Source organism: Caloenas nicobarica, chromosome 1 (assembly GCF_036013445.1).
Source record: "Caloenas nicobarica isolate bCalNic1 chromosome 1, bCalNic1.hap1, whole genome shotgun sequence".
NCBI lineage: Eukaryota > Metazoa > Chordata > Aves > Columbiformes > Columbidae > Caloenas > Caloenas nicobarica.
In genome coordinates this window covers 592,758-614,959 of record NC_088245.1, presented here as the reverse complement: position 1 = coordinate 614,959, position 22,202 = coordinate 592,758, and the positions used below count along the sequence as shown (strand labels likewise).

The window sequence follows — 22,202 nt, the reverse complement described above, 5'->3', positions numbered from 1 at the left end:
TTTGCTCCTCCACACTCTAGAGAGGACCTTGACAATGAGGTCAGGTAAACACGTACTGAACTGTCAGAAGTCACAGAAGATTAATTTCACCACTAACGTCAGATGACCACAGCCTTTCCTCTCCCCCACTCAGCGGGCAGGAGGAAACCATTGCGCAAAGTGCAGCATCAGAGAAAACTTCCACACCTTGCTCAAAGACACCAAATGGTTGGTAGGAAAAGAAAGTTTTCAAAGACCAGCTGAAGAACTGCAGAGTGGAAGAAAAACAACCAAGTCCCATGGTCGTAAAATGTCCTAAGAACCAAGTCAGCCCTTCATCTCTCAAGGCGGCTGAGAAGAAAGGAAAAGGCTCCAACATGGTCTGACTTGTCCTGTTCTTCCCGCTGGGCTGAAGGAACAAGAACACTCTACAGAACCTGTGGCTTTGTGTGCTTGACAGGTTGTTGGTTTTGTAAAGTTAGTCTTGAGTGTTCAGCTGCCTTCACTGAAGTACAGAGGGAGGCAGATTCCTTCACGTGTCCTTTCCGAAAGCAGAGGACGAGGACTGGGCGCTGCAGCACACCAGGGGTCTGGCGACACCAGCGTCCTCTGCTGAGTAACGGGCAGTGACAAACAGCAAAGGACAGAGCATCAGAAACAGAACAAAAGGCCGGGGATCCACCCGGGTGAGACCTTCCCGGTCACCGCACCCCCCACCGCGAGCCCCCAACGGCTCACAGTGTTTCTTGGTCACAAATCTACTCTTCAGTAAGTTTCTACTCCCAGCTCAAACCCATTTATATTTTTGGCCTCCACAACACGCAGTAGGAATAAATTCTACAATTTAATCACCTGCGGTGTGACACAGTACTTTGTTTTATTTTAATCTTGCTGCTTGCTAATTCCACAGAGTGCCACCTCATTCCTTTGTACTGAGAAATCACTATTGTTCCATATTCACCTTCTCCTTGCCTACTCATGATCTCATAAAACTCTGTCATCTCTTCCTCGGGCACCTCTTCCTCGAGCTGAGCAGTTCCAGCCTATTTAATCGCAGATGAAAAGTGATCCGTGCTTTGGGTCACCTTTGCTGGTTCCTCTGAACCTCTTCTAATTCCTCTGGTTCAGATGGGTAAACTACAACTGCCAGTAAGAGGCTGTCAAACCGCGGATTTACATAGAATATAATGCTATTTAGATGATCTTCTAGCTCTTTCCTATTTCCTCACATCCTGTATGTGTCACCAGCTGCTGAGAACTACCCACGACTCCCAAACCTCTCGCAGTGAAGTGCATAATGGGAACCCATCGCTAAGGACGCCTGTTCTGCAGAGACTTCCACCCCAGGGACAGCGGCAGCCGGAGACTCGTCTCAGACAGACGAGCTGGCTGGTGACCCACAGCTCTGCTGCTGGCACCTCTTCCGAGTCCTGGTTGTGCTCCTCTGCAGAGAGCCGGGCCCTTGGAGCCGCTCTCCTGACAAACAGGCCGGTGCCGCCGCCCGTGCCACCACGAGCCCCTCGCTCCAGCGTCTCGCCCGCAGGGACGTGGGCAGCGGCGCCCGGCACTTCGCTGCCGAATGGGAGGAAAGGCTGAAGTTTGGAAACCCCGCTAACTTTTCTGCAGCTGGCAAATAATTTTTGCACAGATTGTTCGCACAGTTTCCCAAGGCCTGCTTTTCAAACGGGTCACCACTTGTCCTGAATACTTTTTTAAAATGAGAGAATGAAGGGAGTTTAGCAAACAGTTCCTCTTTCCAATGCTCCTTTAATCTTTAACAAGCAGCTCCGAACAACTCACGCTGGCTGCGCTCTGCTTCCATCGGTTCATTATGTCGTTACCTGGTCCTACTTCTTGAACAAAAGCGGCCACAAAGCCTCCTGCTACCCACCAATTCTGAAATCCTGATTTTCAGAAGGAGCTGAGCATCCTGGCACTGAGCTCACTCCTCATCATGTTCTCGAAACTTGCTGTCAAGGAGGTCCCAGAAGATACTGTTCACCAAAAGATCTTAAAAAGACTATTTTGAAGGCATGTTAATTTGACAAGTGGGATTATACAGAAGCCTTTTCAAGAACAGGTTCAATTTTCTGCTTCTACACCTGTGTTGCTATAGAAATGGAGGCTGCACCAGTGCAAATTCCAACCAGCCGTCACACAAGCCCGCGGCCTGTCCCCCGGCAAAGGGACCTCTCCGGATCCACCGCGGCCGTCTGAGCAGCAGCTCCGGCTGCGCAAACCAGACTCGTCCCCTCCCTGTTTCCAAGCACAAAACTCCCCCGCAGGGGTTCCCGATGCCCGTCACCGAGGCCTCGTCCCCGCTCCTCGCCAAGCCCGGCCTGTAACGCGGCTTCTCCCCGGCCTTGCTAATTAGTCACCACCTGACAGAACGACAGAACAAGCCGATGCGACTCCCGGCTCCCCGCCTGCCCCAGACCAGAACGGGCAGGGGCAGAACGGGGCTGGCCCAGCCTGCCCAACACACCCCAGTATCCCAAACCAACAGCCGGGGCTGAATGGACAAGACTGAAGGGGTTTGTCTCAGAGCACACGCAGCCATGAACCGCTCCAGGAAATCAGAGCGACTCCTTCCGCTTGGTTCGCTCTGGAACAAGGGAACCAGCTCTTTGCTCGTGCGCGTCCGCCGGCTCCGTCTGGCCCCAGGACACCGGGTGCAGGGGAATCGGGGATGGGCTCCCGGTGTGGGGTGCAGTGCACGGGGTTTGCCTGGGATCCAGTTAATTTCCTCCACAGCAGCGAGTGCAGGGCTGTGTTTTGGATTTGTGCTGAAACACTCCTGATGACACCGGGATGTTTCAGCCACCGCTGAGCAGCGCTCACCCAGCACCAAGGGCTGTTCTACTGCTCCCCCACCAGCCAGTGCCTGGGGACACAGGGAGCTGGGGGGGGACACGCTGGGGACAGCTGACCTCATGCTCGGTATATAAACCAGGGGCAAAGCTGGCCCGGGAGCCGCTGCTCAGGGTCGGTTGGGCATCGGCTGGTTGGCGGTGAGCAATAGTTGTCACTGCACAGCACCCCGGGCTGGGGGCTGCAGGAGCTCTGTGGATCCCCAGCCCACCTGCTCACGCAGGGTCACAGAGCAGATCGCACAGGATCCCAGGGGGTTTGAATGTCTCCAGAGAAGGAGACTCCACTTGCATCACTTGTCTTTCTTGGGCTTTATTTCTCTCTGTTATTTTCCTTTTAATTACAAATTATTATTATTTCAATTTTAAACTGTTCTTACCTCAGCCCATGGGTTTTCTCTCTTTTACCCTCCCAGTGCTCTTCCCCCATCCTGCTGGGGCAGGGTGAGTGAGCGGCTGTGTGGTACTTATTGCCAGCTGGGGTTAAACCAGGATGGCGGGTAAAGACGCTGGGATCGATGGGGGAGTACAAGCTATGACCCCATCGCCAAGAGGGATGATCCCTGCAGGGACCCAGAGAAGAGAAGGAAAGGGCAGGAACTGCATCCGTGCGGCGCAGACCCGGGCGCCGCTCTCTTCATGTCAGGGGAGAGAGAAATAGCAAGTTACCGGTGCTGTCCCAAGGATCTAGAAGTGGTTTTACCAATCCCTTACACTAGGGATTTGCTCGCCCAGCCCACCTGAGCAGATGGGGCGGGGGCACAGGGGGCGGTTGGGAGCAGCGGGTTTCTCACCTGGAGCGGGGCTGGTGGACACTATCACCTGCCACCGCCCCACGGAGGCTGCGGGACAGAGACTCCTGGGGTCACAGGGACAGGCCAAGAGGCAACGGGCAAGAAATCCCAATGAGAGACAGAGAAAACTTTTTCACCCTGGAACCCCAGCCTGGGACACGGGTCCCCGGGGGCTGTGAGACTTTCCACCACGGAGACCAGCAACCTGCTCCAGCTGGCCCTGCTCAGAGCAACCCGCTGCGCTGGGAGCCCCAGACATCCCGCCAGCCTCAACTGTTGTGTAGTTCTGCGTATTGACATATTGGGTCAGTCACAGCATCTAAGGGCACAGACATCCCTGCTTACAGACTTCTTCACGTTTTCCGTCCCTTCTAAGGGGAGGCCCATCCAGATGGTTTGTGGATACTCACGCTGTAATCTCTCTCCCTAGTCAACTAATCCCTGTGATTGAATAATAAAAAAAAAATAAATCCTAAATTGTCTATTGCTCCCAATTCTTTTCCTTCCCAGCTGTGCCCTGTAGAACGTGGGCTCTTAATTTCATACAGTTAATTTCCAATCACTTTAATCTCTTCCCCTAACACGGTTCATCAGAGAAGTCCATTCCCCTTGTGATTGCCTCTTGCTGAAAAGCACAAGCTCAGGCTTCTCTCCCCGTTTCCCTGATTCCTGTTTCCGGCCAGACTGGGTTTGCTGAGCCCTGTCCCATGCTCATCCTCAGGCTCTGGGAAGCTCCCACTGGTGCAGCCTCGTGCTCTCGTCTCGCTGTAACCGCAGTGATGTTCCGGGGGGGATCGGTGAGCGGGGGGACCTGCCCCAGAACAGCCCCCAGGCCCCCGTCTGTGCTGGTGACGCTGCGGCTCGGGAACAGCGCCTCCTCAACAGAACATACTTCTATTCGGTATACGGCCCAGTATCTTCTCATGCTCTCAAATACACCCCTTCATATATCCGTAGCTTCCTTTTCACCTTATTAAGCCAAAAAAGAGTAAATGACATGCCCTGCCCAAACCTGCATTCCAGCTGTGTGGATGCTGTTCCTTGATCCACCGCACAGGGGATCCATTCAAACCTGCAACCATTCCAAAGGCTTTTCCTGAAATCTAAAGTCACTTCTGTGTAATTTTCTCAAGCACTTTTGAGTTGTTCCTCAAATGCTATCATCATGTTAATCTTCTCCCACATTTGGACCTCCAGTGAAGTCAGGGATGATGGAAAGTGCTCTCCTGCAAATTGCGTCAGTTGATCTGCTGCAGTGATCTTACGGTGCTTTTGTTTGCTCTTCATTTCTGCTCTCAAGGAATCCATTGGCCTAAATGTTTAGTATTTTTGAACAACGGGGGAAGAGTCCACTTTGTTTAACCTATTTAGAAGGAGATCCTAAACCCACCACATGAATCCTCACACCACACTCCTGACCAGCACCGTGTCCATGAGCTTTCTGCCATGGAGTCCAAACTCCCCGTCCAGCCCGTAACGCCGACTAACGGCACCTCGCAGCCCCACAACTCCGCTCCCCTGCGCTTGTCCTGTCCCGCGAACCTGGTCACCAGTGTCACCTCCGTGCTCAGCAACAGCCATGCGTTGAACTCCAGCAAATGGAGCAGAGAAGCTCCCACTGAAACGGTGTTTCTGCGACCACGCAGTGGCGTTTCCATGGTGGGACGTCTTCTGCTGGTCGGGTGCTGGTGGCTCCGGCAGCGCTGCCCACACCACCCACCCTCGAGGAAGGTAACAAAGGCAGCCCCTTGTGCTGCCTCAGTTTCCCCGACCTGAACAGTGAGGTTATGGTTCACTTTTGTGCTCAGAGCAACCTGTGAATGAATGACGAGCACATACATGCACTTTAGGAATCTCCTTTCTCATTTCCCATCACCACACTTTGAGTGTTTTGCCGGAGCAGAAGACACAGCAGCCACCGTTCAGCACCATCGGCTCCCCATCTCCACCAGAGCCAAGCCTGCTCCTCCTCCATTGCAGAAGAGAGAGCAAAGGCATTCAAGTTGCATGTCAGTGGGCAAATTAACAGAATAACAACCCATTAAAGGCTGTTAAATGCAAAGACACTGCCTCTGGCTCAGGAAGACTCTGAACAGAAAATTGCTGCAGGCAGGAATAGTATTTTGGGTTGCTTATTCTGTTCTTGTAACTGCACAAAGCACCTGCCACTGGCCACTGTACAACACACAGTGCTGCCATGAGATCTGATCCCCGTAGGGCTGGCAAACCTGGCTTGGGGTTGCCACGCAAAGCCCAGCTCAGCCCAGCTCAGCCCAGCCCAGCCCAGCTCAGCCCAGCCCAGCCCTGCTCGGCCCAGCCCTGCTCGGCCCAGCCCAGCTCAGCTCAGCTCAGCTCAGCTCAGCCCAGCCCAGCTCAGCCCAGCCCAGCCCAGCCCAGCCCAGCTCAGCTCAGCCCAGCCCAGCCCAGCCCAGCCCAGCTCAGCTCAGCTCAGCTCAGCCCAGCCCAGCCCAGCCCAGCCCAGCTCAGCTCAGCTCAGCTCAGCCCAGCTCAGCTCAGCTCAGCCCAGCCCAGCCCAGCCCAGCCCAGCCCAGCTCAGCCCAGCCCAGCCCAGCTCAGCCCAGCCCAGCTCAGCTCAGCTCAGCTCAGCCCAGCCCAGCTCCCGGCAGCGGCTGCAGCCGCCACACCAGTCATCCTGCTGCCGTCCCATTCAGCCTGTCACCATCCCAGCCGTCCTGCCACCATCCCAGCCGTCCTGTCACCGTCTCAGCTGTCCAGACACCGTCCCAGCCATCCTGCCATCGTCCCAGCCGTCCTGCCATCGTCCCAGCCGTCCCAGCCGTCCTGCCATCGTCCCAGCCGTCCTGCCGCTGTCCCAGCCATCCTGCCGTCGTCCCAGCCATCCTGCCATCATCCCAGCTATCCTGCCATCATCCCAGCCATCCTGTCACCATCCCAGCCGTCCTGTCACTGTCCCAGCCATCCTGTCACTGTCCCAGCCATCCTGTCACTGTCCCAGCCGTCCTGCTGCCGTCCCAGCCATCCTGTCACTGTCCCAGCAGAGCTGAGAGTGGGAACACGGGGAGGGGGAGCAGAGCGATGTGTCCCCACCGCACTCCTGACCTGCTGCTGGAGTCCCTGGGTCCCAGCCAGGCTCTGTGTACGCAGAAGCCTGCAAATGGTTTTTCAGCCTTGGGTCCGTCCCGGTGCTTTCTGAACCTGTCAGCGTTTGGCTCTCAGAGCGTCACTCAGCAGGAGCCACCCAAGTTAATGTACGTCGGATGGAAAACCCCTCCTGCCGTCCACTGCTCACCTTCCCGCTTCAGGACGTATCCATGTGGCACTTAAGGACACGGGTCAGTGGTGGACCTGGCAGTGTCAGGTTTATGGTTGGACTTGATGATCTTAAAGGTCTTTTCCAACCAAAATGATTCCATGGTTCAGTACCTCAGGTTCCAACATGGGAACAGACAGCCCGGGATCAGCTGCCTCTGGTTCACCTTTTCTTATCACACATTTATGGACTTCAATCCCCTTCTCCTTCACCAGCACCTTCCCAGCTTGAGAGTGTCCATCTATCTCATCCCACCTCTTCTGGAAGACCTTGCACAGTTTAGAGCACCTCTTAGTTTTCTCTTAGTTTTTGCTTAAATCTGAAAGAAATCTGAAAGACCAAAACTGCATGCAGGTTTCAAGACGTGTACAGATTTACATGAAGATATTAATAATTATGTTTTCCTTTTTTTCCTTTTTTTTGGTGGTTTGCTTGGTTTTGAGTGGTGGGGTTTTCTTTTGGTTTTTTGTTTGCTTGTTTCTTTTGTTACAATTGCAAATGTTTTGCAGGTTTGGACTGGACTCACACTAAGCCCCAAATTCTGTCCTGAGCAGCAGTCGGTCCAACACCTGCACTGAATAGGAAATGCTACTCTTGGTTTTTTTCCCCACATCCATTGCTTCTTGTTTATCTGCATTGATGTTCGGCTGCTGTTTGACCATCCAGTACCAGCGTCACCAGGGACCCTCCTTCGCAACTGCTTTAGTTGTATTTTCTGACCTACTCTTTCATGTGTTTTTTTTTAATGCCTCAGTGCTAAAAAAAGTCACAGTGATGTCAGATCTTTATTCCTAAGCAATTATAAAGAACTGAAAAATCTTTAACGGGGAAGAGCACCTCACAGTGTTTCTTCTGGTGTGTGTTATTCTGCATGTGCCAAAATAAATTCATTTTACTATCACACTGTTTACCAAACCAGCTTGATGCAGTTCCATTCACCTACTCTCCCTTTGCTTAAGGAACGTTATTTTGACTCATCTGCAAATTTCGACCTATTTCCCGCCCTGTAAGGCCAAGAGCCACCAGCAACCCCAGCACAGACCTTCTGGGGTTCCCTGGAGCATCCAGCCATGGTGGAAATGGGCCGTTGCCCCCCATTTTCCTTCTTTACTGTTTTCTGAGTCATAGCAGCATTTTCTTTTTTGCTCCATGATCAGTTGAGAATATAAATAGCCCCGAAGAAGCATGCCACAGGACTGTTGGAAATCAAACTGGGTTACACACATTACTTTGAGTAAAAAGTGCTCAGACCCACGGGGACAGATTTGGGGTAAGAAGCTGAGGAAAGCAGAACACGTTCATTGCCTTGCTGCCATGCTCAGAGCCTTCAGGAGAACTCTGGTTTGTGTAACCAATTATCACAATTTGCTCCTGTCCCGTCATAAGCGATAATACCCATCAATTCCTCTGATGACCAGCAGTTTCCAAGAGCCCTAACGCCTGACTGCAAACGTCGTGGTCCAGGGTGACCCCATCGCCCCAGACCCAGGACCCGCTACCCAATGTGTGTTCCTGACCCAACCCAGACGCGTCCCCAGGCCCGTCCCCGTGCTTTGTGCAGCAGCCACACGCGCCCCAGACCCCAAAAAACCAGCAAAATCACCCTGGCTGTCACCACCGATCCCTGCCGAGTTCCACCACCTGCCCAACGGCTGGTCCCTGCACTGGGGGCTCCAGCGCCACATACCACAGCAGCCGTGGGACAGCCCTGTCACCTGGCGCGCTCGGTGCTGCCAGCGGGCTGGGGTGACAGCTGTCCCCGTGCCACCCTGCACCACGGCGTCCTCGTCCCTGCCCCTCCAGAGCAGAGCTGGAACTCGGCATCCGCACCCAACGCCTGTTCTGCAGTTCCCGAGCACACCAAAAGTTCTCCAGAACGTTTGCTCCCCAACGGAGCCACGAGCCAGGCTGCCCTGCAGCTCCAACGTTCTGTTCAGCTAAGCCTTATCTAGGACGGATAATTTAGACTATAACTGAAGTGACCAAATCAAGCAGAAAAGTTTCCTTCCCATGCAATTAAAACAATGTACACTGCTCTGTCAGGCAAAGGAGACACTTCTTCCATGGAAACGGGTTTCTCGTAATCACAAAGCAAAGGTGCTGGCGCTTACCTGTGAGAGGTGAAATTGTCGTACGAGCCCACAGTATAATGTCGGAAGAGACGCTTTGTTCTGTCTTCTCTGGTTTCTACAAGAAAAAGCAGACACATCACAAAGCTGCGAGCTAAAGGAGCACTTCTCCATCGTCTCTGCTCCCCTACATGGATACAAACAGGGTGAGTCCCGCTTTTATGCAAACATTCCTTAACAAACAAGTGACAATCTGTGCAGACATGTGCCAATGTGATCAGTCCCACGCATGCTCGTGTACGGTCCCATGTGCACACAAACAGAAAATCTCTTCACTAGAACCGCTAAACCACATCAAGGCGTTCAGTTCCACCAAGACCCCGAGGCAGAGCCAGAGGACGATGACCGCGGGGAAGGCAAACTGGCTCCACGGCCCAGGGCAGAGCCTGGCTCCTCCCGGGCTCCGTTCGGCCGCGCCAGCCTCGCGCGTCTCGGGGCAGAGGGACACAGCCCCAGGAGAGGTGGGGACAGTCCTGGACAGCCTTGCTTCCCATCTGGGGGTCGCCGAGCTCTCCGGGTGCACAGGAGCAATGTGGGAAGAACCCGGGAACCCAGAGACACTTGTGTCACCTCTCGTCCCAGAGACACTTGTGTCACCTCTCATCCCAGAGATGTTTCTGTCACCTCTCATCACAGCCCTGAGAGCAGCGGCGATTTGGGGCCGCGGGTGCTTCAGGCCACGCTTGTTGGACCAAAGCTCCCCGAGGGTGCGACCACGCACGAACCCACTCGCGGGCCTCGGCAGCGTGAACAGGCCAGAGCCCCCGCCAGCCTGAGCTGTGAAGCTGACACCGAAAGAGCCGCCTGGGCCCGCCGGCTGTGGGTGCCGAAGGGCACGGCCTGACCCACGGCAGGGCAGTGTGGGTGCCGGAGGACACGGCCTGACCCACGGCAGGGCAGTGTGGGTGCCGAAGGGCACGGCCTGACCCACGGCAGGGCAGTGTGGGTGCCGGAGGACACGGCCTGACCCACGGCAGGGCAGTGTGGGTGCTGGAGGACACGGCCTGACCCACGGCAGGGCAGTGTGGGTGCCGGAGGACACGGCCTGACCCACGGCAGGGCAGTGTGGGTGCCGAAGGGCACGGCCTGACCCACGGCAGGGCAGTGTGGGTGCTGGAGGACACGGCCTGACCCACGGCAGGGCAGTGTGGGTGCCGGAGGACACGGCCTGACCCACGGCAGGGCAGTGTGGGTGCTGGAGGACACGGCCTGACCCACGGCAGGGCAGTGTGGGTGCTCAAGGGCACGGCCTGACCCACGGCAGGGCAGTGTGGGTGCTGGAGGACACGGCCTGACCCACGGCAGGGCAGTGTGGGTGCCGGAGGACACGGCCTGACCCACGGCAGGGCAGTGTGGGTGCTGGAGGACACGGCCTGACCCACGGCAGGGCAGTGTGGGTGCTGGAGGACACGGCCTGACCCACGGCAGGGCAGTGTGGGTGCTCAAGGACACGGCCTGACCCACGGCAGGGCAGTGTGGGTGCTGGAGGACACGGCCTGACCCACGGCAGGGCAGTGTGGGTGCTCAAGGACACGGCCTGACCCACGGCAGGGCAGTGTGGGTGCTGGAGGACACAGCCTGACCCACGGCAGGGCAGTGTGGGTGCCGAAGGGCACGGCCTGACCCACGGCAGGGCAGTGTGGGTGCCGGAGGACACGGCCTGACCCACGGCAGGGCAGTGTGGGTGCCGAAGGGCACGGCCTGACCCACGGCAGGGCAGTGTGGGTGCTCAAGGACACGGCCTGACCCACGGCAGGGCAGTGTGGGTGCTCAAGGACACGGCCTGACCCACGGCAGGGCAGTGTGGGTGCTCAAGGGCACGGCCTGACCCACGGCAGGGCAGTGTGGGTGCTGGAGGACACGGCCTGACCCACGGCAGGGCAGTGTGGGTGCCGGAGGACACGGCCTGACCCACGGCAGGGCAGTGTGGGTGCTCAAGGGCACGGCCTGACCCACGGCAGGGCAGTGTGGGTGCTGGAGGACACGGCCTGACCCACGGCAGGGCAGTGTGGGTGCTCAAGGACACGGCCTGACCCACGGCAGGGCAGTGTGGGTGCTCAAGGACACGGCCTGACCCACGGCAGGGCAGTGTGGGTGCCGGAGGACACGGCCTGACCCACGGCAGGGCAGAGATGCTGCTGCAGACACCCCAAACATGGTCTGCAGCTTGCAGCTCAAGAGGAGACAGGGCAGGGACAGGGGAATGAATTTCAGCTACCATTCTCCTAACACAGGAGGAATTTGCACCACACTATCGACCCCAAATTTCCACCATGGCACAGGACGAGCACATAAGGCTCACGCTGAGAACACAGCTGAGTCCTCGCACTAACCCGACCAAGCACATTACATGAACCAATGCATCCAGGGCTGCAGTGTGGTGACAGGGCTGACCCCTGCAGGGCTGCAGTGCGGTGACAGGGCTGACCCCTGCAGTGCGGTGACAGGGCTGACCCCTGCAGTGCGGTGACAGGGCTGACCCCTGCAGTGCAGTGACAGGGCTGACCCCTGCAGGGCTGCAGTGCGGTGACAGGGCTGACCCCTGCAGTGCGGTGACAGGACTGACCCCTGCAGGGCTGCAGTGCGGTGACAGGGCTGACCCCTGCAGGGCTGCAGTGCGGTGACAGGACTGACCCCTGCAGGGCTGCAGTGCGGTGACAGGGCTGACCCCTGCAGTGCGGTGACAGGGCTGACCCCTGCAGGGCTGCAGTGCGGTGACAGGACTGACCCCTGCAGGGCTGCAGTGCGGTGACAGGGCTGACCCCTGCAGTGCGGTGACAGGACTGACCCCTGCAGGGCTGCAGTGCGGTGACAGGGCTGACCCCTGCAGTGCGGTGACAGGACTGACCCCTGCAGGGCTGCAGTGCGGTGACAGGGCTGACCCCTGCAGGGCTGCAGTGCGGTGACAGGACTGAGCCCTCCAGCACTGCAGTGCGGTGACAGGGCTGACCCCTGCAGGGCTGCAGTGCGGTGACAGGGCTGACCCCTGCGGGGCTGCAGTGCGGTGACAGGACTGAGCCCTGCAGTGCAGTGACAGGACTGAGCCCTGCAGTGCAGTGACAGGGCTGACCCCTGCAGTGCAGTGACAGGACTGACGCCTGCAGGGCTGCAGTGCAGTGACAGGACTGACCCCTGCAGGGCTGCAGTGCGGTGACAGGGCTGACCCCTGCAGGGCTGCAGTGCGGTGACAGGGCTGACCCCTGCAGTGCAGTGACAGGGCTGCAAACTCCACTTTGTCACCACTTTCTTGAGGAGCCCCTGGTGCTGCTCACTGCAATACTGGCTACAGCACCGGGCCGGTGCTGGTCTGATTTGCACGCAGCAGGTCTTTAAGAACATTAACGAGGCCAGTTGGGTAGAAAGAACAGATAAAGGGGGTAAGAGAGGAAGTAAACAACAAAGTATTGACAAAACTCATCATTTTTCTTTAGTAGGGACACAAACTGTTTGCACCCAAAGCAGTAACAGCACAAAATAAACACTCGTTTTTACCTGTGCTGGAGTTCAGAACAGCAACAGCCAGCGGGGGGGGCTGCAAAAGCAGAGGGGCAGTTTTTGCTGATATCGCAGCACTGTCGGTGCAACGAGCTTTGTGTGAAGCTCAGGACAGGAGGGACTCTCACACCTTTCATCCTGGTCTCGCGGTCACACGAAGCCATTGCTGCTGGCAGAGGGAAACGCTGCCACAGCACTAGTGTCCCACCCTGGGGACAGACGACTGCCCTCGAGGCGGCACCGCAGCCGTGTCACCCTGCACGCCGTCCCTCCCGCACACCTGCGGCGGCGCTGGCTGTCCCGGCCACCGGTCACCATGCCTGGGGCCTGGCTGTGGCCTCCCGGTGCCCAACAGGACCCGCACAGGTACAAGGGATATTCCTCAGCACAGGGTAAAAGGGACATTCCTCCAAACAAGGTACAAGGGACAGTCCTCTGCATGGGGTACAAGGGACGTTCCTCAGCACAGGGTACAAGGGACGTTCCTCCGCACAGCCGTCCTGCTCCGGGCCCTCCCCTCATCACACACCATTCCGTACGCAAAACATGCTGACTGTTGGCAAGAACAATTAACTTTACCGAACTTTAGCAATAAAATTGCCAAATACGGTACTTGTTTATACTATTGAAAACACAGCTTTGCTTCGCCCTGCCCCAATTCTTGGTTTTCTGCTCCTCTTGCATGTTTGGGGTTTTTTTAGCTTTTTCCTTTCTTTCTCAGAAGAGCTGCGGAACAGCCCTGGCACCGAGTCCCTCCAGAATACGCCTCACGCCACGCGGTCCTGGCTACGGCAGTATCTCCAAAGCGGGCGAGCAAGACAATCCACTGGGACGCGGCAAAAACATGGTTTTTGTACCATTATTAAAATCACAAAATGTTTTCTAAATGGTGTTTATTCCACCTTTATCTCGCTAGTTTTTAGTTTCTATTTTTGCACGTGCTTTATAGTGCACAGAGTATATTAGCAGAGTAGTGCAGGTATATGTTGATAAGTAAATACATGTGTACAGGAGGGGTGTGCTCAAGGGTTTTTTTACTGAGTGGCACGCGATCAAAATGGTGAGACCCCAGTGCAGAGGATGTGCAGCATCACAGGGACAAACGCCGGTGCTCCGGATCCCCCCGGACGCGAGTGCCCGGCAAAGCCCAGGCAGGCGGCGAGGCCACGGCCACCAGTGCCCGGTGTGGTGCAGCCCGGCCCCGCGGTGCCCGCTCCGCTGGGGACATCCCGAGCAAGAGCAGCCCCTGGTGACCCAGCGTGGCTGTGCACCCCCTCACGTGTTACCTAAGGAGGGAGATTTCCTGGAGCCGGACGGTGCAGGGGGGGCCGACGGCTTCCCGTGAATCCTCCGATGAGGTGGGCGTCCACCGCGCCCCGGCCCCGCGGTCCTGGGAGAAGCTGTCTCAAAGAACCAAGGAGTTAATCTTAGTAGCAAAAAGGCACACTACGCCAAGAAATGGAGACGATAAGGACTGATGAGCACAGCACCACACCACGAAGAGTTAAAGGCGATAACCCTTTCGCCTGGACCGCCTAAGAGTCAGGGGACACGGGGCTGCACGCCCAGCAGCACAACCCAAGCATCCCCAGTCACAAGGAAAACGAGGCACCGCGTGTTCTGGAGGGGCCGACGTGCTGCCGGGAAGCACCTGCACCTGCTCCTTCCCCGCTGCTTCAGACACGGAGCAGGAACAACCTCCCGCTCCCGTGTGCCCACGCCGTGGGATCCCGCGGAGCTTCCACTGAGCAGACACAGCAGAGGCCTAAACCTGAGCTGGAACACCCGGACAAGGCAGGTTTGTTGTGCCTGGGAACAGACCGGCACCCACAGCTCTGTACAACCTGACATGGATGTGTGAAAAATGGGAGAAGGATGGAGGGAGGGAGGGAGGGAAGGAGGGGAGGAAAGCAGGAAGGTGGGAAAGCTGGTTGGCGCCCAAGGAGGCACCAGCATGGCACAGCCCCGGCACGTCACGGTAGCAATGGTGTGAGCACACACCCTCTCCACTTCACAGCACACAATGACACTGTTCCATAAGGGACACCCGCAGATCCCTCAGCCCCTGAGCTGCTGCCACGGCACGGCAGACCCCGCTGGGACAGGGACCCCCTGCTGCCCCCCAACCTCAGCCCCTTCCCCACCCACCCTGCTCCTCATCATCACCCCTGCCCTGACCCACGCACGCACAGACACACGGATCTCATCTGCAAACACCTCTGAGACCTCACTCCAGATAAAAGAACAGAGATCTGGTGACGGGAGCTGGATTTATGGCTGTCTGCAGCCCAAAGGCTCGTTCCCTTCCCGACTCCTAAATATAGCCGAGCGCTGCTTAATGGAGCCGTCATGGCAGCACCAGGGCCGCGGCTGATGGATGGAGGAGCCATCGCCGGGAGATGGGTGTGCAGAGCGGGTCTGTGTTTAGAGGAGCCGGAGGACACCAGGGCAGCCCGGTGCCGGGTGGCCGGGGCTCGTCCAGGCACAGGCAGCCCCAGGGGACAGAACGCGCAGGGAACCAGGGATGTGGAACACGGAACGCTGGAAAACCACAGCCTGGAAAGCAGGGGGAGCCCGTGTGTGGGCGCAGGCTGCGCTCGCGCTGCGCTGTACGCTGCCCGTAAAGCGCTTCTGTAAAGTTTTTAAAGGGCAATTCTTCCTAGGTAAGTCTGCCTAATACATTAGATAAAAATACAGGAATATTAACATCCCGTGGGTGGCCAAGAGCCATCTGGACGTGCCACAGAGAAGGTTCTGGAGAGACGCAGCTCTGACTCAAACTGACCGGACAGTCTGCTGGGCCAGAGCCGGCTGAGGAGCAGCTTGGGTGCCACCCACATGCACCCCGGCACCGCGTCATCCCCGGCACCAACACTGCCTGCGAATGCGTAAAGTAACTCCTTTGGAATGTGAAAATATACCTTTTAGTTCCTACAGAATGTGGGAATGATATTCCTAAATACTATTTAGACTTTAATTTACTTAAATTTAATCTTATTAAATGCAAGATTTATGCACCCCTTATTATTGGCAGTAATTTCTCTCTCATCACGTATTTCTGACCAACTGCTCCTGCAGCACAAGCAGCACGTCAGCAGCAGGTGTTCTGAGAGGTGCCAGGCACAAGTGTCCCCCCCAGCCCGAAGGGCTGGACCTGCAGCCAACACGTCCCCGGCGGCACCGGCTGCTGCCCTGGGGCTGCGCTGCAGCGCCAGCGATGAAAGACAAGCCGTATTTTGGAAACTGATCTCTCTAATCATTCGATGCAGCAGCAGGGATGTTACGGTTGTCACCCAGGAGCTCCATCAAACCACCTGAGAGGCCAAGGTCACCGCAAACCATCAGGCAGATAAGGAGCTGATGAGGGAGATACCGATCAGACTGTGCTAGTCAAGAAAGAGAGTTTAAAATAGATTCCGTCTTCTCAGTTGAAATGCCAACCAGAAGCAGTGAGGCACCAGCCAGAGATGTGGTCTCGGGAATGGAGAAGGTCGGGGTCTGTATTTGTGCCTGCTTGGGTACAGGGACACCCCTTGTGCCACCCCTCACCGGGTCCCTCCTCTCCGGGCCTGATCCCCGGAGCAGACACCCTGCTCGGACAGGGCTCTCGGTGCAGAACGTGGCGCCTGGTCCCAGCTCCGGCAGCGGCTGGACTGCAGTCCCGGCTGTGCCACTCTCGGTGCAGGGACAGCGGCGCTGCGGGGACAGCCCAGGGCGGCGGGCAGGGAACCCTGCATGGCTGCGCAGGATTCGGTCGGGAGCCGCGGTGCCACCGCACGTCCCAGGAGCAGCGTCCGGGTCCCGGAGCTGCAGCCCCCCAGCTGTCACCACGCTGTCACCACTGATGTCACCACGCGTCCCAAACTCTGCTCCCCAGCACCTGACTCGGAGGAGGCTGATGAGCAGATGCCACCACAAGTAAAGCCTCTTCCAGGCTCCGTGCCAGGCAGCCAATCTGGCTGGGGCGGCCTCCGCGCTGGCGACGGGGAGAAAGGGAATTATTGTGGAGAGAGAAATGCTGAACCACGCTGCGGGGGAAGGACACGCGGTGCCCGAGGCCCGAGAGGAGCCCGAGGCTCCTCCACGCGGAGAAGGAGCCAGAGCAGGGCGGACGCTGGAGCCTGTCCCCGCTGTCCCCAGCTGCGGTGACCATGGCCAGTGCCAGCGGGGCAGCCGCGGGTCCCTCAGGCCGGTGCCGCCGCAGCCGGGAGCCTCATTGCCAGCGCAGGGGTGCGTGGAAAGCCTTCAAGTGCGACTGTCCCCTCTCGCGGGGCTGCCAGGAGAATGGACTAATTTATGTCCCTGCGGCACCTGGATCTGCTGACTGAAAACAGAGAAAAGCCCAGGAATGGATCTGCTCAGTGATTTGCGGTACTCCTGCATTTTGTGCGGACTGGGTAACCAATTTATGCTTTCCCCATGACTGATCTCCATCCTGTGAAGTTCAAATACGACTTTTCTCTGAGTGAATACTTTCAGAAGCCTTGCTGTAACTTTCTTAGTTTCACACAACAATTTACATACAAGATGTGATACATTTGGTGAAACTTCGGCCTGCATTACACGAATGCACAGAGGAGATAATTGTATTAGTCCCTCTTGCCCTTAATTTATGAGTTATACTTGCAATAGAATTATGCTTTTTGGAGTATTTAGCTTATCTGTAACTGAAAAAATGCAAATAAAATGAATGTCTGCTCTCCAATAAGGATGAGTCAGAGAGCAGCATCTGTGCGTTACCTCTCGCGGGGACTTGCCAGGCTGCCAGCCCGAGCGGGGACATCGGTCACAGCCAACAAACGCACGGAGCAGGGTCCGGGGAGGTCGTGTTCAGCAGAAGGGCTCCGCAGCTGTTCCACATGGGTTCACCCACATTTCTGCAACAAAGGCCTTTCCAGCAGTGCCGCCCAGGCAGCCACGGTGGTTTCTGACGAGCCCGAGGCCCTGGGGGGACCGTGCCCTCCTGCAGCGCAGGGTGCTGGGGCAGCTGGTCCTTGTCCTTGTGCTCAGCCACCCCAGGGGACCCTGCCCTCCTGCAGCATGGGGTGCTGGGGCGGCTGGTCCTTGTTCTTGGCTACCCTGGGGGACCGTGCCCTCCTGCAGCACGGGGTGCTGGGGCAGCCAGTTCTCGTCCTTGTCCTCGGCCACCCCTGGGGACGCACCAGCTGCAGCCCCAGCAAACTGCCCACGCTGAGCTGCTGCCCCAGACCCCAGCAGCAGGACACATCCCTCGGGATGGGGACAACTCCCCGGCACCAGGGAGGGGGATGACAACACAACCCCAGTACTGTTTTGTTTTGGTTTTTTTCTGGTTTGTTGTTTTGTTTGCTTGGTTGGTTGTTATTTTACAACAGATATAAAACAAGTCTATGAGGATGAGGAACTCCCACAAGCTGCAGTCCCTCCAACGGCTCCATCGCCAAAGCCCCGGGCGCAGCCTGCCCGCCCCGCACCAACACCTTGGTGCAGGACACATGGGAGCTCAGCAGTGTCACCTCCTCACTTCAGGACAGGACAGATGTCCCCTCGGATGCATGGGGAGGTTATTGAGAAGCCAGAGCAAAGCTCTTCACTGCGGTGTATGTTGGGAGCCATCCTCCAGAGGGTGTGACATCTCCCTTTTACACCACTGAATCTCCACCAAAACCCTTCATGCCAAACACACAACCATCTCCACACCCACCAACCACACCACTCTTGTGGGACAAAAGCACTTGGGTCACATTTACGCTTGCCATCCTTGCCCTCTGCAAACAGACCCATGTCCCGGTGTCCTGCAGGGACCCGTGTCTGCAGAACCTTCCTGGCAGACGCCGCCGCTCGCTGGAGCGGCCCCGGCTCAGCCGACAGGCCGGGCCCGTGGTCCCCATGCACATGGACGGAACCGTGACCCTCCTGCGAAAGCAGCATCGCATCCCTCCTCAGCGTGAAGGTGACACCACAGAGGGGAGCAGTCACACCACAGCGGGTGTTCCTGGTAGAGTAAGGGCTCCAGAGCCCGAAGGATCACATTGGAGATGTGACCGTGGCCAGGCCTTGGACATGTCAGTGCCCACAGCGGCCAGGGCGGCCTGCGCCGAAGCTCTGGCTGTGAGCTGGATCTCAACCAAAGCCCGTAACGGCCTTCCTGGAGCCCACAGAGCCCGTGGGTGCGGACACAGCGACCGCTGGCTGAGGTGGCACACCGCACAAACGGAGCGTGTCTGCTCATCTGGCAAAGCGAAAAACCAGGAATGCCTCTGAGTACGCTCTTTTCCGCACAGCATCTCATCTTTTGAGTCCTGACCTAAAGGCTTGGCTTAACCAGACCTTCAAGTAGTAGTCAGCACCATCAGAGCCAAAGTACGGCCCATCCTGGGAACCGCAGCTCTCCCCGGGTCTGGTTCGAGGTCTGTTTGCAGCGGTGCAGAAGTGCCAGGTGGCCACAGAAGGTCTGTGGTGACCTCACTGACGGACACGGTCCCTTTCGCAGGAGCTCTGTGGTGACACATCCACAAGCACATACGTTCACACTGCTCAGACGTGCAAAGGTAAAACAAACCTGACGTCCTGCTGAGGAGGCCCTGAAATGACACTGGGTAGAGCCCGCAGGGTGGACAGCCACTGTCCCAGGAGGGACTCACACCTCCGCGAGCAGCTGCTCCCTGTCCCACCACCCGGCCAAGACAGGGGACCACAAAGAGGAGAGGGGACGCTGGCCAGTGAGATTCGTCCCCCTGCAAAAGCTCATGGCCAAGGCAGGAAACCCACTGACAGCAGCACCTGGAACCTGGTGCCAGCTACGGAGGATGGAGGCTCCAGAGATCCGGCATCCCCGGGGCAGGGAGGATGGTGATGCTGCCAGCAGTGCGAGTGCCACGGCGAGTCGGGGAGTCACCCGTGTGTCACTCTGCTGGCCCTCACACGCGACACTCCTGCTGCAGATCCGGACGGGCACAAGGGCCGGGCTGGTCTCACTCCCCAGTGACCCAAGACTGCCCCGCGGGCAGGTCTGGAGGAAGTGCTGCCAGGACGGTTTGGGGACCTTTGCACGCTGGCAGCCGCAGCGGGCAGAGCGGCTGCTGCGAGCAACCGATGTGCTAGAAAAGGCAGTGGGAGCATCAGCATCGTCACCGCTGAACCCGAGGAACGTGTCCCACCTCCCCGGGACCCTCTAACCTGCACCGCTGGCAGCAGCGAGAGCACAACCCACAGAGACAGTTTGTTCTGTTGCGTTAACCCTGCTGCCTCCTTTCACTGACCGGCCCGCCATTCTCAAGTTCCGATGAACAACAAATCACCCAACTTCTCCACCCTTCCTCAGGCTCCGGTTGCTTTCTCTTGACAATCTCCTCACAGCTGCCTCGTTTTTCACTTCAGCCTCTCCTCACCTGGGCAGTCTCGTGGCCCACCACTGGCCATCTCCAGCTGCTCTGGGACCTGCCTGCTTATTTCCAGCCTCTGCTTTTGTGCTTCAAGCAGTTGTGGTTGGTTTGTTTGTTCGTTCTTTAAAAAGCAGCCTTTGAGAAAGCCCTGGCACACCACATCAGTCCTCGTCCCAGTGCTTGCTGACTGCTCCAAACACTTGCAGGATCTAGGGGACTTCCCCCTAAAAAGGTTTTAAAATGACGAAGAGCCAATACAATATTGCTTTCTTCTAGTTTTCACACATTTGCAAGATGAAAAAAAAACCCAACTAACCAAAAACCAAAAACTAGCACCAACAAAACCCAACCAACCAACACCAGACTCACTGGTCTATACCCTGGCAGTGGTGCTTGTCTGTTACAATAATGACGAATCCTGCAGTGAAGGCTAAACTCTTAAAGCAAGACTCCTTTCTTTCCCCTCATCCATAGAACAGATGACGCCTACTGACCATGTCATTTTTATTCTAGTGGTACCTGCAGGAGATGCTGAACAACTATGTGAGGTGAGCACCTTAAATTAGCAGTTCTAGGCAGGAGTTCTCAGCCAGGATTCTGTAAGGGTCTCACTGACGATCCCTCTGGAGTGACGTTTTCAGGAAGCCCTGGGACACAGAGCCAGTCACCGGGGAGCGGCAGAACGCTGAGTCAGCACAAGTGTTCCGGGGACGATTGTGCAGTTATGGCATGAGACTGACACCCATCCTGAGGCAGACATTAAACCCAGTGAGAACTTGACTATTTAATAATTTGATCCAGTCACTAAATTTGCTCTTACTCAAATGGGTCACCTGGAGCTGAACGGCAACGCTGTATTTTGTGTTTCACCTTCAGGGCACGGATCCCAAACCAGTTACCCAGTCACGGAGCAGCTCGGGGATGCCCGAGGGCTTGGGAGGAAGGTGAGCACCACTGAGGGTCCAGACTCGGACCCACCTCATCTGAAACAAAATCCTCCTGGAGCGAACGTCAGGGGCATTTTGACACAGCGCCGGGGATCCGGAGCGTCCCGCCAGCCCTGGGACGGGCACCTCGACCACCAACCGGCTCCGGGCAGCCTGGCCAGGGACAAACACCTGCGGCAGCTCCGGAGGGCAAGAATGGAAACTTAACTGAGAAAAGCAGGGAACTACACACAGAAAGGATGTGTATCCCTTCCTTTTAAGACCACTGAGCTACTGAAAAAATGGGAAGTGCACAGTACAAGAGTGCCAGAGATATCAGCAACTAATAATGATAGAGTTGCTTAAAAAGAGACAGAAATACTAACTCACTGTCTGAGCTAATGTCAAACACAGTGCCAGAAATAAATAAACCAGAAATCAGCCTGAAACAAAAAAGACCAACACGGACTAACTACAGCACCTTCCGCAGCACCAACCGAGCAGCAGAATGTTCACAGAGCTGAGACGACCGGCCTGAGCTCCAGCGTTCAGGTGGCGAGAAAGAGCACGGGCTTGTGTCGAGAGTTCTGGAATCAGGTTTGGATAAGCCCAAGCCCACCGTGCGCAGCCCAGCGCTTTGCTGGAACAAGAGACGCAGAATTCAGATGGTTCCATGAAGCTCCTCTCCTCTGAGGCCCCTCAGAGCAGCTCTGCGCATCTGTGCTCCAGGGACTCTTGTTCTTTGTGCTCTGTCATGTCAATAAAACTGTTCTGCTGAGTCCAAATTCCTCCTGCGGGAGGTCAAATAGCAATTATGTGGGTTTTTTCTTTAAGCTAAGTAATGCTACGGACTTCTTTTTCCTTTTATAGATCTAAACAAATCAGCCCAGGAGAGACCACTTTAACCCACTGCTGGTTTTGTCGTTCAGACCCCGTTGCACTCAACGGTTCCAGACGCCCCGTCCGCAGTCCCCGCAGAGCCGGCGCGCTGGGATCGGAACCGCACGGCGATCTCGGTGTCTGTGCTGCTCCCCTGCTCAACCGCCACTGCAAGGAACAGGCATCCAGTTCGTGCCCACAACAGCTGTGGGACCCAAACCTGACCGCTAAACCACGCACGAGACACGTCTGGGTTTTGCTGCCAAGTAGTCAGAACAGTATCAAGTATCCTGTTATCAGAAATGTTAAGGAAAAACAAATCTGGAAAGAATCTAGTGTCAAAACTTTTAAGTTCCCACTTTGAGAAGGGCAAAAATCAGCAAGTGTAATGGATACTAGCTTTAAAACCTAAGCAGCACCTTGGGATAGTTGTAACACCGACCTTTACTCTTGACCGCAAGAGGAAGCCGCCAG

At 56.6% G+C, this 22,202-nt stretch overlaps 1 protein-coding gene across 11 annotated transcripts in view; it reads right to left on the bottom strand.

Moving 5' to 3' along the window:
- SHANK3 (SH3 and multiple ankyrin repeat domains 3) overlaps window positions 1-22,202 on the bottom strand; it is a 364,754-nt gene that overhangs the window by 114,802 nt on the left and 227,750 nt on the right. For all 11 annotated transcript variants that reach the window (XR_010607209.1, XM_065647548.1, XM_065647499.1 and 8 more), the window contains exon 13: window positions 9,047-9,122. Coding sequence is in view for 10 of the 11 variants with exons in the window: in XM_065647548.1 (XP_065503620.1) it covers window positions 9,047-9,122 (76 nt within the window). In the remaining variant the exon portion in view is untranslated. The remainder of the gene's footprint in view (window positions 1-9,046; window positions 9,123-22,202) is intronic.